Source organism: Ruditapes philippinarum, unplaced genomic scaffold, assembly GCF_026571515.1.
Source record: "Ruditapes philippinarum isolate M1 unplaced genomic scaffold, ASM2657151v2 ctg1349_1_1_1_1, whole genome shotgun sequence".
NCBI lineage: Eukaryota > Metazoa > Mollusca > Bivalvia > Venerida > Veneridae > Ruditapes > Ruditapes philippinarum.
Window position 1 is genome coordinate 342,366 of NW_026852031.1, and position 17,907 is coordinate 360,272.

Below are 17,907 nucleotides of genomic sequence, written 5' to 3' on the forward strand. Positions count from 1 at the left end.
AAACAGATCCCGCTTAACTCTTTAAAATGTTAATGTTATTGTAGAGCTCTTATCATGAACGTTCAACGCAAGACAACTCTAACTCTAACAATATTCAGTTTGAGTTAATTCAGTGGAAAAACTATTAATAACATGTTTTGATGTCAATATATTTAAGATGAAACTACACTTTATAGGCTGTTTGTAGACATGCTGCATAAAAGAAAATGTTTCATTGTATGAAGTTTATAAAATGATAGCTATATAGTGTCAGTGCACAAACAACAAATAATAAATCGCCTTTGGCCTCGGATAGTTTACAAAAGAATCTATATATTTTTGAAAATTAAGCTTCGGTTACTAAATAGTGACTTGAACACAAAGGCTTCAACACTGTAAGTACATTATGATATTAATCTTAAGATACGCAAAGTTATGTTTTTATGATTTGATTTCACTTTTTTTAGTGCAACTTTAATTGTATTTATTTATATGTCACAGTTTATGAAAATATTTTTTAATCAAAACTTTCGATACAACTAACATCTATACATTTGTATGTTCATATAATTATTTCATTAAAAATATAACACAGTTAGTCTTGTAGAGGCACAAGATAATGGATTTTAACTCAAAGATATTTTATCACTACCAAATAATTCAGCACAATGTTCTTACGAAAGTATTTTTAATTGTTTTTCCAGAATAAGTACACTTTTGGTCAGCATTTGTAAATTTGCAATATACAGAAGGAGAACATGAACACTTTGTTTCTTTGTGAGTACACTATGGTGAATATGATGCATATTATTAGCTATAAAACTGATTTCGCAAAGAAAACCCATGTAGATTGCAATTTTAAATGATTTATTTGTTTTGTTTGGTTTTACGGCGCAGTAACACAATTAAGGTAATATGGCTTCGAAACAGGAAATATCCTTTTTTTCTAACATCAGCTGTTACAAATTCAAAGCAACACTAGTACTAGGGTTCAAAACCACATCACCTACTGAACCTAAGAGATGCATAAACTTCAGTTATCCGATTAGTCGCCACGGATAAACGGTGACTTTAAATATGATGCCTCAACCCTGAACCCACAAAGGGTTATTTAAATGATTAATAAAGTACAATCACCATGGTATATTTCTTGACTGCGGATGGTAATAGTTGTTATTTCAAAATCACTACTAGTTAAAAATCATAAATATTTGAATTCCTAGAGTAAATATGAACCGTTTTTTTTTATATATTTTTGCTAAACCGCTTTTTTACATAAATGAGAAAAAACAGAAACTTTTTCAGAAATTATGCACTATCTGTTATTTGAATTGTAGATTTTTCATTGATTCTTCTGGTTTTCCCAGCAAGAGAAACGGGTAAGTTCATTATTTCACAAAATTGTATATTCTTCAATAGTGTGTCATTTCGTTCCATGCTAGCAATTTTTGTCACTTTTTATTATCATAAAGCTTAAGTATTAAGACTCATTGTAGTTGCCACTACAATCACACAGGGATAAATGATGTACCTTTTCCATAAAAGGCAATCCTTAAGCCGCAGTATGCGGAGTTTCTCGGTTAGAAAAGGAAATAATTGTGTAAATGAAACACATAATTAAGTGTGTTTTAACACTTAAAGAGTGTTTTACTTTGCCTCGGTCTCCTCTATATTTAATAAGATTTTTACGACACTGCAATACACCTTTATTTTGAAATATCTTTGTTCTCGTATTTCATTTGATAACATTTAAACGTGGTTAGTAAGATATGTTAATTGAGTGATAAACCCTACATTAAGTCAGTATGGGCGCAACAATATTTGAAATAGACGAGCGTAATTTGTAAAATTTAATTTTAACATTTTAACCATTTTATTGACTCTTTGAAAGAAAAATCATACCAAGAGATATTGACACCAGGGTAACATGACATGAATTATTCCGAAGATTTTACTATAATGAAAGATAAAATGTTCAAATGTGGACTTTAAAATGAGTTCTAGAGCAAAAAAAAAAACAAAAAACAAAAACAAAGAAAAAAGAAAAAAAAACGGTTCTTAATCTTATTTCGTTTACATCAAAAGTCATTGATCACCCACACATGATAGAACATAATTGAATTATTATAAGCAAGCGTTATAATCAGATAAATTTCTTCAGGTTTCGCCCAGGCGCAGGTGCACTATAAGAGGTCGTTTACCCTTTACTCTTGTCCATTGAGGTATTTGGCATCTTCCTCTAGCAACAGAGCCTGTTTAAGCAGTTCGAGCAGTTCGAACTTTCCGTATGGACTCAGACATACCTATATACAAATAGGACATAGATGCCACGACTGGGGAGACTGGAATTATCCTGTGAGTTTGCTTGAAGTGTGGTCAATTCAAAAATTATTCTATCACAAAAATAATTGCGTTCAATCGGATTATTAATTTGATGTTATAAAATAGAAAGTCATTTTTATAATATATTTTATTAACTTTTCGGATAAATACTATTAAACAAAATTTGAAAGTTACTGGTATATATTTTAACGCTTCAACAATTGATAAGTTTACATTAATATCTAATAATTATATATAATCAATTCAATGAAAAAAATCGCCTTTCTTTAGCTTTCCTCAGAAAAAAATGACGTTTATAAAATAACAAATGACAATGATTGCTTTTATTAAATTGTGTAGCGACACTGGTAGAAAATAACGGATCGGAAAAATTGTTGATATGAAACCTATGGCTATTCATGCGTTTGGACACTTGTTGCTTCGTTTGACCAATATACTGCTCTTTACATTTATCACATGTGACAAGATATAGAACATTTTTCGTAGAACAATCAGCATTATAATTAACATGATAGTTCTTACCAGGAATATAAGTACTACTTAAAATATTACTTTAAAAAAACTGGAGCTGCACTGTATACATCGGCTTCTATTACATCTGGATGAACATTTCGCATTTCTGTTAGACATAACTTTAGGATTAACAAGAATGTCTTTAAGATTTTTAGGTCTTTTAAAAGCAACCAAAGGTCAACTTTCATGGAGCTTTTGAACTGAACATGTAGTTGGAAGTTTAAGTAAATCTCTATACTTTTTAATGATATTACCAATATGAGTTAAAGTTGGATTATACTCAACAATAAAGGGAATAACACTGCCATCATTTGTTTTATTATTAGTACACAGGCCTTCATCGTGTGACATGAAATCTTACTAAGTGCATTATTAATAACATTGAAGAATTTAAGTAAATTCTGTAATAAATCATTAAAACATTATCGTCAGAAATGATACGGCAATAACGCTTTCCTTGACTGTACGGAATATCTTTTTTTTTCAAAACACTGGGTGACAGGAAAATTATTATAAATATTGATGATCATCTGTCTCTTTAGCATGTATATCAGTGTGAATAATATTGTTTTCGTCTAATGAAACATTTACATCTAAAAATGATATAAGAGATTTGGAAACGTTAGCTGTAAATTTTATAGATTGATGAAAATTATTCAAACTATCAATGAAAGCATTCAAATCATCAAGGGAATAACTCCATATACAAGATATATCGTCAAGAAAACGGAACCATTAACTGGGTTTTAAAGAACGTTGTCTTAAAAAGTCATTTTAAAATTTACCCCTAAAAAGCGAAGCGTAAGAGAGTGCCATAGAGCTTCCATTGCTGTTCCCATTTATTTAACAACTATATACAAATATATAAATCAAATCAAATGTATCAATTTTAACTTCACATAGATTATACATATATTTTATTTCAACTGAGCATTTTTCGACTCACACAATGATTTTGAATCTCATGAATATGAAAATGTACTTTTATTGCAGAGGAATATCGATTGCTCTCATGCGGATCTCCATTGTTGCGTTGAAACAAGTCACCACGAATTTACGGAAGAAACCTGGTGTGCTTATAGAATCCTTGAGTTCGAAGTTGCCTGGTGGAATCAGAATAGAAATTATAACATAATTTACAGGAATTGTCAAATGTAAGTATTTCAACACTTACTAAAAAGCTCTAAAATTTGAATGATAAAATATTGAAGCTATCATTTAACGTTTATAAGAATAAGCATGTTATAAGATGTTTTTCGCACTGTATATATTCTCTATTGTGTTTTTATATTCCGATTAGTTTAGTTGATCAATATTACTGATGATAGCAAAGGATATATAAAATACATAGACATTGGCATAGAGCAAAACATTGGTGTTATTCTAAACATTAGTTAATATTCTGAAGCATTATATATTGCGATAAATTAATGATAAATTTCAGATATTCCCGCAAGATGGCCGAGTTCCTAAGGAATTGCAACCTCAGTGAAGTATTTCCACAAGAAACAGAATCTGTGTAAAAGCAAATTGAATTTTTAAAGTTTATCGCAGGCGTACATGAGAGGAATATTTAAACTTATACAGTATGAATTAACATGATTCCGGAGGCATGTGCTTTAAATATTTTTGATAAGTATCATTAGGCTTTTATATTAATTTTGTATCACAAGTATACTCTCAATATAAAACTTTTGTTTTAAAAACTGAACTCTTTAGTACAGCGGTTACATATGTAAGCATGTTCTAATTGTAGTTAATTTATTTAGATAAAAAACATAGTTAAAAAGTTTATGCTTTAATACGATCATGCAATGCTGCCTTTTCACTGACAATACTGAATATTGCTTACTATAAGGGGGACAACTCTAAATTAAAATACTGATATACGTAGCACAATTAATCTCCCTTTGAAAAACCAGTAAATATCACTCGGAATTGCTGAAAATACCTTTCCCGGACTTACATCGAGTATAAAAAATGTTTATTTGTAGGCAAATCTATCCATTAATACACTTGTTACTAAATATAGTAACAAAATTGCCTATGATTTCAACTGATTATGAGTGTCACGTGACCTATTATGAGTTTGCGGCCCGGAGTCGAGAACTAGTTTTCAGCCCGCGGAACATGTGCACGTGCACATTCTGAAACAATGACGTCATATTTTACGTCATCAAACGGTTAACTGTAAAAGTGAAAGTAGGTTATCAGCACGAATCGCTTTATTTTATTATGAGAGCTTAAGCGTATTTCGTACAAACAAATTTTTGTTAATATTGAAATTTGAAGAAATAATACGACAAATTCATTCTGAAAAAATAAAACTAAAACTTGCTTCTAGATTCTACTGCTTTGAACACACAAACAGTAAACATGTCTGTACAGAACAGTAGTTCTCACAGTGTAGACAAGAATTTCAACGAAAGAACTTCAAAGTATTTGTTTTTTTTAAATGCTACCATTAGATCTACCAAGTGTATTAAAGACATTAATACACGGCAGAGTAGGGCCGGAAGGTGATAATCGGCCCTGAAATGAATAATGCCCTCGGGCTGAAGCCCTCGGGGCCATTATTCATTTTGCGGGCCGATTATCACCTTCCGGCCCTACTCTGTTGTGTATTAATCTCTTAATCTTTAACGATAGACATAAAACTTCCGTTTTGAGAGGAAATAGGCCAAAAAAAAGCAAGCTGGTTTTAAGCAAGGCACGATAAAAAAAACACTTTTTTCCTTATCGAATTTCATCTTTGATAATACTCTATGGATAATTGGAATGGGTGGGACAAAATCTCCGAAATCATTGCCCGAAAACTCTGTGATATGCCTACCCCTACAGAAGACGAAATCCAATATCTGGAATAATCAAAGGCACTGCAAGCACTGAGGTATACATTGCTTGACATCAAGACCATGTGATTTTAATCTACTGAACTCAATAGAAGTCATCTTCTGGTTACAATCAATTTCGAACACAAATCTTAGGCTTATATCTTCTTCAAGTTATTAATAGGACAAGAAAGAGGTGTTGTTCCTACAGACTAGTGCTGTGTTTTTCCAGGCAAGACTATATGGTTTGCGAAATTGAAGAGCAATACAGAAATCAGTTTGCAAAGACCGGTTTATTATCTGCAGATATACAATGCTGAAAATTGTTAAAATAGAGTATTCAGTGTTTTTATCTATTACTTTAAAAACAAGACCAACATGTGGGTTTGTAGTCTACAAAAATGTGGTATTTGAATTCATTCAGCAAGACTTAAAAGTTAGGTGAACATTTTTGTTTACATGCAAAACGCATTCACTGGAAAAAAATGCACTCCATAGTGCAATTATTGATTCAAAATAAAAGCATTTGTACTTGACAAAATTTAGGCATCAAAGCCCTAAGCTCTAGCCTTGTACATTCTTAAATTTTTACTACAAGTACATTACGAAAATTAATGACTCCCCCCAACCCTCCCACAAGGCAAATTTTATCCAGGGCTAAAATTAAAAACAATCTTGGTCGAGGTCGACTACACAATGCTTCATGCCAAATATCTTACCTCTAAGTCTTTGTCAATTCAGAGGGGAATACTGTTTAAGTTTTTTTTTTTCTATACATGTATATACATTGAAGGAAATCCTAAGACACCATGGTGCCTGGTAAACCTTGTACCTTCAGACAAGATTTTTTTTAAAGTTTTTTACTATATACATACCATATATATAATGAAAACCCGAAAAGACTCCTTGGCAGAGCGATTTTGACCCCATGGCTATAATTTGAACAATAGTGATAGAGGTTTTATTACACACGTAAAGTTTCATGCCCAAATATCAAACATCTAGCCTTTGTCAATCCAGAGGAGAATATTTTTTTAAGTTTTTTTTTTCTATACATGTTTATACATTTAAGGAAAACCTATGACACCCTGGTGCTATTTCACTAGGGGCAACATTTGAACAAACTTTGGTAAAGGACGTACTTATGATATTATTTACCAAGTATCTAAGCTCTAAGCCTTAAACCTTCTGATAAAAAGATTTTTTAAAAAAAGTTTTTGCTATATACATATAAGGGAAACCTTAATATATGACCCCAGGGGTGAGGCTAATTTTGACCCCTTGGGCCTGTAACGTGAATAATCTTGGTGTAGAGGTTAACTACCAAATGTTTCCATGACAAATATCTAACCTCTAGTCTTTGTCAATTCAGAGGAGAAGATTTTAAGTTTTAACTACATACATATCAGGAAAAATCTATGAACCCTAGTGCAGGGCTACTTTGACACCCAGGGTATAATGTGAAAATCTTGTGAATGTCTACCAAGACAATGCCTTTTGCAAAAAATATCTATGCTCTAGGCCTCATTTAAGTCTTTGAACAACTTTGGAAGCCCTTTACTCATGGAACAACCCTGTCAAGTTGGTTGAAATTGGACAAGATGTTTTTCAAAAGATGTTAACTATATAATGTATAAAACACACACACATGCACGCATGCATGCACACACACACACACACAAAAGAGGGGAATCGCTATATGCCAACACAGCATCTACATGAATCAGACCAGCAGTCCAACACAATTTAAAAAAATAAAATGACAATTACATTGTTGATGTGTTGAAAGCCTTGTGAAATTTAATAAAATTAAGCTTTATAATATCTAGAATAGACTTTCATTTTTTTCATTCCAAACTGTAAACAAACAATATGAGGTATGGTACATGTTATGGTCAACCAAGTGGATCTCATGGAGCTTAGGTGGAGAGGAGTGTGTGAATCCAAAGATTAGTAAATCATGTTTGCTTACTGAGTTCATCAGAAAGTATTTAAGCACTAAGTTGAAATTTATATGGCATAATGCACTTTATGTGTGTTAATATGCTATATATCAAAATTAAATACTCAGTATCTTTTTTTTTTGTTAACTATAAAGAAATTAATAAATTTCTTTTTATATAATCTATGAATTCAGTTTATAGTATCTTTTTTGGTTTGACTTTTATCACAGTCTGTGCTTTTTGTGATACCATACTATTGTTTCTGGCACCTTTACTCCAAGTAAGCAAATGAAGTAATTGAAGACCAGAACCTTGAGTGTAGTAACTTCCTTTCTGAGTGGGGGATCTGAACATCACTGTCTGTCCTGTCCACCCATGTCTCGATATGGGATTTTGTCTTGGTACAGACCACCCTGTCTCATGGTCTGCAAGGTCGGTCCTGCATGTATGGCCAGCTGGGACTGTTTAATGTCACCGAGGAGAACTCCATACAGTTTTTTTGACAATCAATAAAATATTTTACAATCCAATAGGAAAAAAAGATTCATGTAGTATCTTTTTTAGCTAAATCCTTTCAAGCTAATCATCATCGTGTACAATAAAACTTACTGGTAAGGAGTTAATTAAGGGCTTCTTCCCCCAATACAAAAAAGGTCAAATTAAGAAGTAGTTCTGTTACAATGCCTTATCAAAAATAAAGTCACATGCATATATAGACAATAACTAAATTATTTAACAATATTGATTTAATACAAATAAATCATTAATATATGCAGTCCCAGCCAATAATGAGCTGAAAAATATTTATCCAATATCAAAGAGTGAAGAAAATGAAATGCAGCCTGACTAAAACTCAAACCAGAGACACTCAGAAATACCATACCTCAGCACTACCCAAAAAACCCAGAACCCTTGGAATACCATACAGCAGCTCTACAGCTTAAATATTTTCAGTCTCATAGTTCTATGCATTGACATAATCCACAGCATATTGAAATTTTTCCTTTTTCATTGGCACACTTAAGTAACAAAGTGAATTGACTTAATGACTCAGTTATGTACCATCATAAACATATATTGGACCCTAAAAGTAACAGGGTTGAAAATATCACAGGGTGAGAAAAATGTGCAGTTTTGACCGGAATCAAACCTGAATCAGAATATTATACATGTATGTGGGCTGTACTGACTCACTCAGCTGAGCTATCTAGCTTGCAATGTCAATAATCTATTACACATGGGCATAGAAGTCAAAGAAACATTCATTGATAATGAACCATTATTTAAAGTAAATCATATCAGAAACATCCCTTGAAAATGATATCATTTCATTTTTCACCCACAATGGGCCTAATCAAACTGAGCCTGCAGAATTTTATAAATTTGCTGTCTGTCAGACATGGCAATTTCTTATGGGTTTCATCTTTATCTCCATTTGAAGGGATGTAACTCATATTTACTAAATAGTTTGTTCTTATATGTCTATCTTAGCCATTACAGACTATTCTAGCTGTATATAAACATAAAAAAAATCTTTTATATTAACAAACAAAACATAATAAGATGAAAAATTTACCAGTTGGAGAAATTCATCAAATGGATGGAGGTCCAGGAATGATGAATATGGATAGAAATATTTTTTTTTTGACTGGCTTTATGTACTACTGTTCTAGTTATCATTGTGGCAAGGAATTTTAAAAATTATTCAGTTAAACCTGGTTTATCAGTTAAGATTTCATCATAAAAAGATCTTCAGGACTCTAAATAAATTCATATTTGTGATATCAGGGGAAATTAAATTACTATTTGTGCTAAATCTGATCATAAACATCAATCTAAATATTTAGAATGTACCTGTGTTGAGTGTCATATTTCACTCTTCACTTTGGTTATCCCAGGTCAACCTTTTTTTAAATTTACTAATGGCTTTAATTTTTAACTGCCCATGCAAATCATAAACTCATATATGGCTAATAATTTTACCTTATATATATATATATATATATATATATATATATATATATATATATATATATATATATATATATATATATATATATATATATATATATATATATATATATATATATATATATATATATATATATATATCAATAGTCTAAGGAGTTATGTAAAAAATGTTAAGGGTGGCTCAGCCTGACTGAGTGATTTGATTTGTAAATAACATATTTCAAAATATATTTCTGGACTCAACATGCTTTTCAAAACTCTGTAAGAAAAACTGTCAAAATGATGAATAATTTATCTGGTTTTGTTACCCAAAATCTGTGTGATTCTAGCACTTCATTTTTTCTAGGATTGCAATAGCTTTCTATTTTGTCAAATATTTTTTTTCACTTTCAGTTTATGTTCTGCATTTGCCCATGTAAATTGATAAACTTTAGGTCCGGCACAGTGTAATAGGACATTTACTTGTATCTTTTCATCTTTCTCAGCATTCCACTGGCAGTCAACACTGGTAAAGTAAATTTCCATTGGCGCTTCCATTTGATAAAAGTTATGTGATATGTAACCATTTTCAATATCTAAATGTCCTGGGGGTCTAAACATATCTGCCCATGATTGTTTAATTCGTATATTACCGATTACGAAGGCTAAATTCGAATAATATTGAGTACAAATCCTCCTTAGTTCGAATAATATTGTGTACGAATCTTCCCCTTCCCGAAAATGGCTTTTGGACGATATATTTCACTAAAGTGGCAGAAATACTTCCCACTGCAGGTGTGAAACAAATAATTGCATACTCCTCCGATGCCACCACGTTGATAGGGTTCTATTATATGCAATTATGCCGGCTCGCCACGGCGAGCCGGTATTACGTTAGGATTTTACTTAGAAACAACCTAAAACTCCGAATCCATCCAAAAATTTAAAATCTAAGCTTGGCTTCCAGCTTTCTACAAAATTTATCTGTCTGGGCTGGAATCCAAAATAATTAAGCCAATCAAATTTGATCTTACATAACGTCAAAAAAAACCTTAAATTTTCACGCCATTTTTAAAAGGAACAAGTATTGCTTTGAGCGCAAAGATTGATAATGATGATAAAAATATTTGTTTTCATGAATTCTTTTCAATAAATCATATTTACACTGACTTTTTTGATTTCGCGATTTCACCTGTTTTCTCTGTAGTAAGTTAAATAATTAACAATTAATTGGTTAATTAACATAAGTGTACATCTGGTGCTGTGCATATTTTCTTTTTCTTTTTTTTCCGGTAATTTTATCCTTTCCGGTATTTTGTGTATGTATTTACTGGGATATACTATTCTCCGGTCCGGTCGCTTCCGGTCTCTCCCGGTCTATTTTGACCGGGATTTACGAGACTTGAGAACTTGTACAAATCAAATAATCATGCCCCATGAATCTAAATTCGCCCACACCCAAGAGAGTTCTTCAGTAATATTTTCCTGTATAGGACTTGTGTCTGTCACTCATTCCAATACTAAATAACATATTACAACTTAACTTTGTATAAAGAGACATCTTTATGAATTCTACCTATCTAACATTTTTTGGTCAAGGTCAACAGGGCCATATAGTAAATGTGCATAGACATAGGGACTTCATTCTATCTGTTTACATGCATCTTCATATATACTCATATTCCCCTTTGTTAAACTAAGAGAACTGGCTTCCGTAACTTTATATGTCACTTTTATTTTGATGTTCGCTGAAGTCTCTTCAGGTACAGAACTGTCATTTTTACATTTAAACCGCCCCTATTTAAACACACCCCTGGAATAAAATTACGAAGCGAGTCGCTACTAGCTTTTTTAAAAGCTAACCTTGTATGACAATACGTTAGAACGTAAACTTTAATCTATTCATACAGACGCTTACAATGTTACATAACACTATAAATAAGACATATATATCTGTTAATGCTCGTTTTCTAAAACAGTTTGAAATAGAAAAAGTATGCAAGTCTATATTTTTAAAGTAAATAATGTTTATTTGTTTGATTTAATATTAATTTTGGGTGTTGGACATATTTTTATACAGAGTCTGTTCGTAATTCATTCATCTCTTGCACGCGCATGCGTGGATACGAAGTTTTGAAGCGTAGGTTTACACAATGCTTTTATGAATGAAATAGAAATTTTCATATTTTTGCTTTCATGTTTAGAAAATGTTTATTTGAAACTGAAAAGTGCATAGTTTAGAACTTTCAAAGCTTATTGACCACTATGCAAACAGTATATTAATAAAAAGTGATCTTAATGTGACAATCCTGCAAAATGAGGATCTACTTTTATCGAGGTTTCATCCAAAGGTGGATGTTGTTCAGCAAAACACGTTAGGTGTACTAAATCTGAAATACAGCTATAACTCTGTATACATTGCAAGCAATGTATACAAAAACGATCTACTTTCGCATTATTTTCGCAAACCAGTCTATCTCAAATTAACCAACACGTTTTTTGCAATCAATCAAAAGTTTGAGAGGCAAGTCCCCAATCGTCAAAATCCACATTTTTGATAAATAATCAGCTTTATCATTCTTCGAACGAGGGATCCATTCTAACTGAAGAAAAATTGAATTTCAAAAACAAAACTGGAAAATCTTATACAACATACCATGTAAGTCAATTTTCATATAACCTTTTTTCTCTTTTGTATCAACTGCTTGGTTATCCGAAAACCATTTATCTCTTTCATGAGCTAAAATATGAGCCAAGGAAAACTCTACCATGGGAAACCTCATTTATTATTGACAATTCATACCCTGCATAACCCATGCAGTTAGCGTCTCAGTATACTATTTTAGAAACCTTTTAATTCTGAAATATATTTCTGTTGTTTATCAAATTGACATTGCACTTCCAAAATAATAATTGTTCGTCAGACTCTGGAGAAATAGAAATATATGAATCCCAGTGACTCGCAGTACATCCGCGCTTGAATATCTCGTCATTATCTGTATCCGTGACCTAACACTAAGGACATCGAAATAAATTGACCGACAATATTGGCAACCTTTAGTTTAAACATAGTTTATTTCAAACAATGATACAAGTACATGTTGTTAATACATTTACAAAAATTAGATACACGTATGAAAAAGGATTAGAGCCGAAAGCTATAAAGCTTATAAAGGTCTTCTCCTACATATTTGTACAATGCAGTTAAATTATGACAGTGTTTGCAATATTGTTTGAAACAATGAAGTTAGTTTTTAACATATTTGAAACGAAAAAAAAAATCGAAGATTTTAGCTATTGTTCAAAAAAATCTTTTTTTTAAAGAAATATAAATAATTGAAAAGAATTAGAAAAAGGTAAAGAAAATTCATTCGGATAGGTCAAGTTGGCATATTATTTGCTCATGAAAATCGGTTACTTTCATCACGTATATATACATGAACTGCTTGAACAATTTTAGAATTAATGTCATGGCTAAGATTCTGGTCTCCGTTTAGTAAGGTATGAAGTGTTATAGTACAGATATTAGAAACAGCATCAAATAGTCTGAATAGATAAATATAGAATCCCTAAAGAAAGCCCAACACGGCAAAATTGAAAATGTTGCAGGCTCGGTTTGATTGAGCCTGTTCATGGACGATACTGGAAAGTGCAAGTTACCGTCCACGCCCCCTAGCACCGGCTTAAGCAGAATTCAACATTTAAACGTGAAATAGTAAAAATTTTGAATTTTAGAAACATCCGCAGATGTGTTCATACGGCGGTTTATCATGGAACCTTCAATGTGACACATTCATTCCGTATGCCAGTAATTAAAAGCGTGTGCCCCTAAACGATGAAAAACAATGGCGGAACAAATATAAAGGAATTTTGAAAAAAAAAAAAACTGGGGATCCAGGAGGTTTGAGCCTGCTGCGTATCCAGAATAAGACCGGCAAAGCACAAATTTAAAAAGCAAGGTGTGATTCCCTGGAAACGCCCAAAAGTTGAAAACAATAATGGGCGAAAATATAACACAAATAAAATGGAACTTTTTACAGCCGCCAACGGCAACAAATAAAGGGTGATCAGAGGAATCCCTAAAAGAAAAGCCAACACGGCAAAATTATGAAAAAGCCTGCCGTTGCATCGATACAGATAGACGTCAAAAGGAATTCAACATTTAAACAAATTTGAATTTGGAGAAACATCCGCAGTTCTAGGCAACATATCCTAATGTGACACTTCCGTGATTCCATGAAAAAACATTAAAAGCGTGTGCCTAACGGAAAAACAAGTATGGAATTTTGAAAGGGGATCAGAGGTTATGAACCATCCGGATAAGACGTCAAAAGTTAAAAAGCAGGCAAATGCCGATCAACATTAAAAGTTGAAAAACTGAAACTAAAAATACCACAAGCACAACAATAATGTCGTGCTTGAACGATCTTCAAGGATCGAAATATAACATCAATTGATTAAATGTACGGGGAGACTTTTTACAGCCGCCACACGGCACAAAAATAACACGGATGTTGATCATAAAATAGATAAATATAGAATCCCTAAAGAAAGCCCAACACGGCAAAATTGAAAATGTTGCAGGCTCGGTTTGATTGAGCCTGTTCATGGACGATACTGGAAAGTGCAAGTTACCGTCCACGCCCCCTAGCACCGGCTTAAGAGCAGAATTCAAACATTTAAACGTGAAATAGTAAAATTTTGAATTTAGAAACATCCGCAGATGTGTTCATACGGCGGTTATCATGGAACCTTCAATGTGACACACTTCCGTGCCATTCCATGAAAAGCGGCGAATGGTCCCCAAGTAATAAAAAGCGTGTGCCCTAAACGAGAAAAACAATGGGCGGAACTAAATAAAATGGAATTTTGAAAGGGGATCAGAGTTATGAGAAGCCTGCGTATCACAAATAAGACGTCAAAAACAAAATTTAAAAAGCAGGCAAACATATCCTAAGGGTGATTCAACATTATTCAAGTAGGAATATTGGAACCACCAAGTGGAAAATGCCGAAAAGTTGAAAACTAAAAAATACCACAAGCACAACAATAATGTCGTGCTGAACCGGATCTTCAAGGATCTGAAAATATAACATCATTGATTAAATGTACGGGGAGACTTTTTACAGCCGCCCACACGGCACAAATAACACGGATGTGATCATAAAATAGATAAATATAGAATCCCTTAAAGAAAAAGCCCACACACGGCAAAATTGAAAATGTTGCAGGCTCGGTTTGATTGAGCCTGTTCATGGACGATACTGGAAAGTGCAAGTTACCGTCCACGCCCCCTAGCACCGGCTTAAGCAGAATTCAACATTTAAACGTGAAATAGTAAAATTTTGAATTTAGAAACATCCGCAGATGTGTTCATACGCGGTTATCATGGAACCTTCAATGTGACACTTCCGTGCCCATTCCATGAAAAAGCGGGCCCGTATGGTCCCCAAGTAAAATAAAAAGCGGGTGCCCTAAGTCTGATTATCATTTTAGAAGGTGACACTCAAAGAAGAATGGGTTGGTAACTTTCCAGGGGAACCACATTGGACAATTTGGCGAGGGGGACATATTTTTTTCTGAATAAGTGATTGGTTTAAAGAGCTACATTCTGGTTCGGAGGCCGGTGTATGCATGACTTGCCATTTTCTTTCACCTATGTAATAGTATTTGGGGCATTTTTTTATATTACCTTTAAGTTGCGTTTTGAAAAAAAAGAGGACAAAGATTTAAGATTTTGTACCTCTGTTGATAGTAAAAGTTCCAATCTCTCAAAAGTAGATGGCAGACATGCATTATGGTAAAGAGAAGTTCTTGTACGTATTGTTTGCATGTCAGAAGCATTTCGTAAATTGTACATAGACGTTTCTCCAACTGATCGGTGGAACTAAGGAGATAAATAATCTGGTGTGAGACCGGTTTTTCATTTTTGTAAAAAACAAAATAAGTTTTGTGATTCTGTCTACGGCTTTCGAGCGATTCCCAAAGATACTGTTCTCTTGAAGTTCCTGAAGAGATACAAGTTTAGTGGCCCCTGAGACTATACGGGCGGCTTCATGTTGAATTTTATCAAGTTCAAGTTTTTCATATAATGTGTACAGTTGAATCCAGACTACATCTGCATATTCAATGAGAGGTCTCATGAATGATAGATATATAACTTCTAAGTGATCTTCTGTCTAGTGTAAATTTAAGTTTTTCTCATGATATGAATTCTTTCCCAAGCCTTTCTTTGATAGAATTAATATGTACATGCCCAGAGCAATCATCAGAAAAGTAAAGACCAAGATATTTATGACTATTTACTGAGGAGATAGGCTGATCATGCATTAGAAGTGGCGGATGATAAGGCTTATTTGTTTTGCCGTGACATGATCATAGCAATTTTCCGATTTAGAAGGGTTGAATGTTACAAGCCATTTATCAGCCCAACTTGAAATTTTATCAATTCAGATTGAAGAGTTGTCGCGGCCAGCTTATTGGATAGTCAACAATTATGTGCCAAACTAGTATCATCGGCAAAAGGTGTATGCTTGAGTTTAAATCGTCACAATATCATTAATGTATACCAGGAACAACAGAGGCCCAATAATAGATCCTTGAGGAACTCCTGCATTTACAGTTGACCAATTAGAATGAGCTCCTGGAAGAACGACACATTGACGTCTGTTAGAAAGATAATCAGAGAACCAGTTCAGCAATTTTCCATTTAATCCAGCATTTTTTAAATTTTATAGAGAAGACCATCATGCCATACCTTGTCGAAAGCTTTACTATATATCGAAAGAATCAAAGAATTACTGTTCTTACTTCTAATCCGTCGTCGAGAGCCTTACAAAAGGTATTGTATAAATAAGTTAAGCTGATTTAACTGTTGAGTCTCCTGGTGTAAAGTCAGACTGTTACAGAAGAAAGAAATTTGTTATCACGAAAAAGTTAAAAACAATTTGAATATAATACGCTCAAGTACCTTTTCTATACAACGAAAGTAAAGATATTGGTCGATAATTGTTCGGAAATGAGGGGTCACCTTTCTTAAAATGCATCTTTCCACATAAGGGGCACCGTACTGCATTGAAGAGATTGATTGAATAGAGAACAAAGAGGGTGTTTAAGAACAGATGCAGTTTCTCGTAGTATTCTGTTATTTATTCCATCTGGTCCTGAAGCTTTGTTTGTTTTTAAAGATCTTAGAGCGTCTTCTACATCTTGAGGGGATATGGCATATACTGGCAACCTTTTGTATGGATTTTATGAATCTTAAAAAGTGCAATGATAGTGTCATTTGCTTTGATCGATCTACGATCCGGAACATAAATAATATCCAAAATGGAATTTAATACAATTCCTTAATATTTTATAATCTGAAAAGAGATCCAAATTGATTTCTTTGCGTAAGATAAAAAACTGAAAAGTAACCAATCTTTTTTAATATCGAACGAAAGCTTTTCCGTCTTATTAAAATCTACACCGCACCCAAATCCGTCGGCTAAAAATACGGAAACCATTGTTCCTTAACTTAACTACGCCACTTGTTAACAAGTGGTCTTGTTAACTTTGTAAAAATATAGCAAGCGCTTAATAATGGAAGTTCAAGAAATTTTTAATTTAAGACAATGCCCGTATCTGGCCATGCAAACCCTAGAAATTCTGTGTGAGGCTGATAAATATAAATGAAATGATATGCACTCGTTAAATTAGATTTAAGTAGATGAACATCTCAAAGATATGAAAGTACTACTTTAAATCCTCAAATTTAACAGATTGTTTCCAGAGATGGTGATAAACAATTCGCAAATCAAGAATAAGTCTGTTCTTACCAGATCTTTGCACAAAAACAGTCAATGAATTTGTGTATTACAAAATGTCCAAACAGGCTTTGCATGTTTGAAAGACCATTGTCAAAACAACCTCTGAAAACCCGGTTTGGATATCATTAACGTAGAATCGTATTAAACTAGACTTAATTTACTGATTCTATCACTCCACGTGATTTTATCGCTATAGACAAAGAAGGAAAAAAACGGTGTTTAACTGCCAATAAACACTGGTTAGGAACTACACAATGTACTTGTATAAGCGGCTTTTATGTTTTCACTCTCGATTATATAGTTTACAAAGCCTTTTAAAGCAACAATAAAAAGCATTTTTATTTATATTTTCAGTTCTTTTAATGTTTTCTTTTTATACAATACCGAAATAATATCTCACATACACTAACGCCACATACTTAATCCATATATCAGTTAATAAATATTTTGACAAAATGGCGCCAATCCGTAAGCAGCGTATGACGTCATCCTAAGTAAGCAACTCATTCATAAACAAGCTGACCTTATTTCATACAT

General features: G+C 32.9%; 1 protein-coding gene across 1 annotated transcript; it reads left to right on the forward strand.

The window, feature by feature from the left end:
- The first annotated feature begins 322 nt into the window (after window positions 1-322).
- LOC132747166 (uncharacterized) lies at window positions 323-5,172 on the forward strand. The gene is made up of 6 exons (XM_060736492.1): window positions 323-374; window positions 684-756; window positions 1,317-1,358; window positions 2,141-2,334; window positions 3,829-3,989; window positions 4,280-5,172. Exons 2-6 carry the CDS (start codon window positions 738-740, stop codon window positions 4,356-4,358), a joined length of 495 nt encoding a protein of 164 aa, XP_060592475.1. The 5' UTR covers window positions 323-374; window positions 684-737; the 3' UTR covers window positions 4,359-5,172.
- The last annotated feature ends 12,735 nt before the right edge of the window (window positions 5,173-17,907 follow it).

Excerpts from the sequence above, each read along its gene's own strand:
- LOC132747166 (XM_060736492.1), top strand. Across the intron at positions 1,359-2,140 it reads TTTCCCAGCAAGAGAAACGG|GTTTCGCCCAGGCGCAGGTG; the intron begins GTAAGTTCATTA and ends AAATTTCTTCAG. Across the intron at positions 3,990-4,279 it reads ATTTACAGGAATTGTCAAAT|ATATTCCCGCAAGATGGCCG; the intron begins GTAAGTATTTCA and ends GATAAATTTCAG.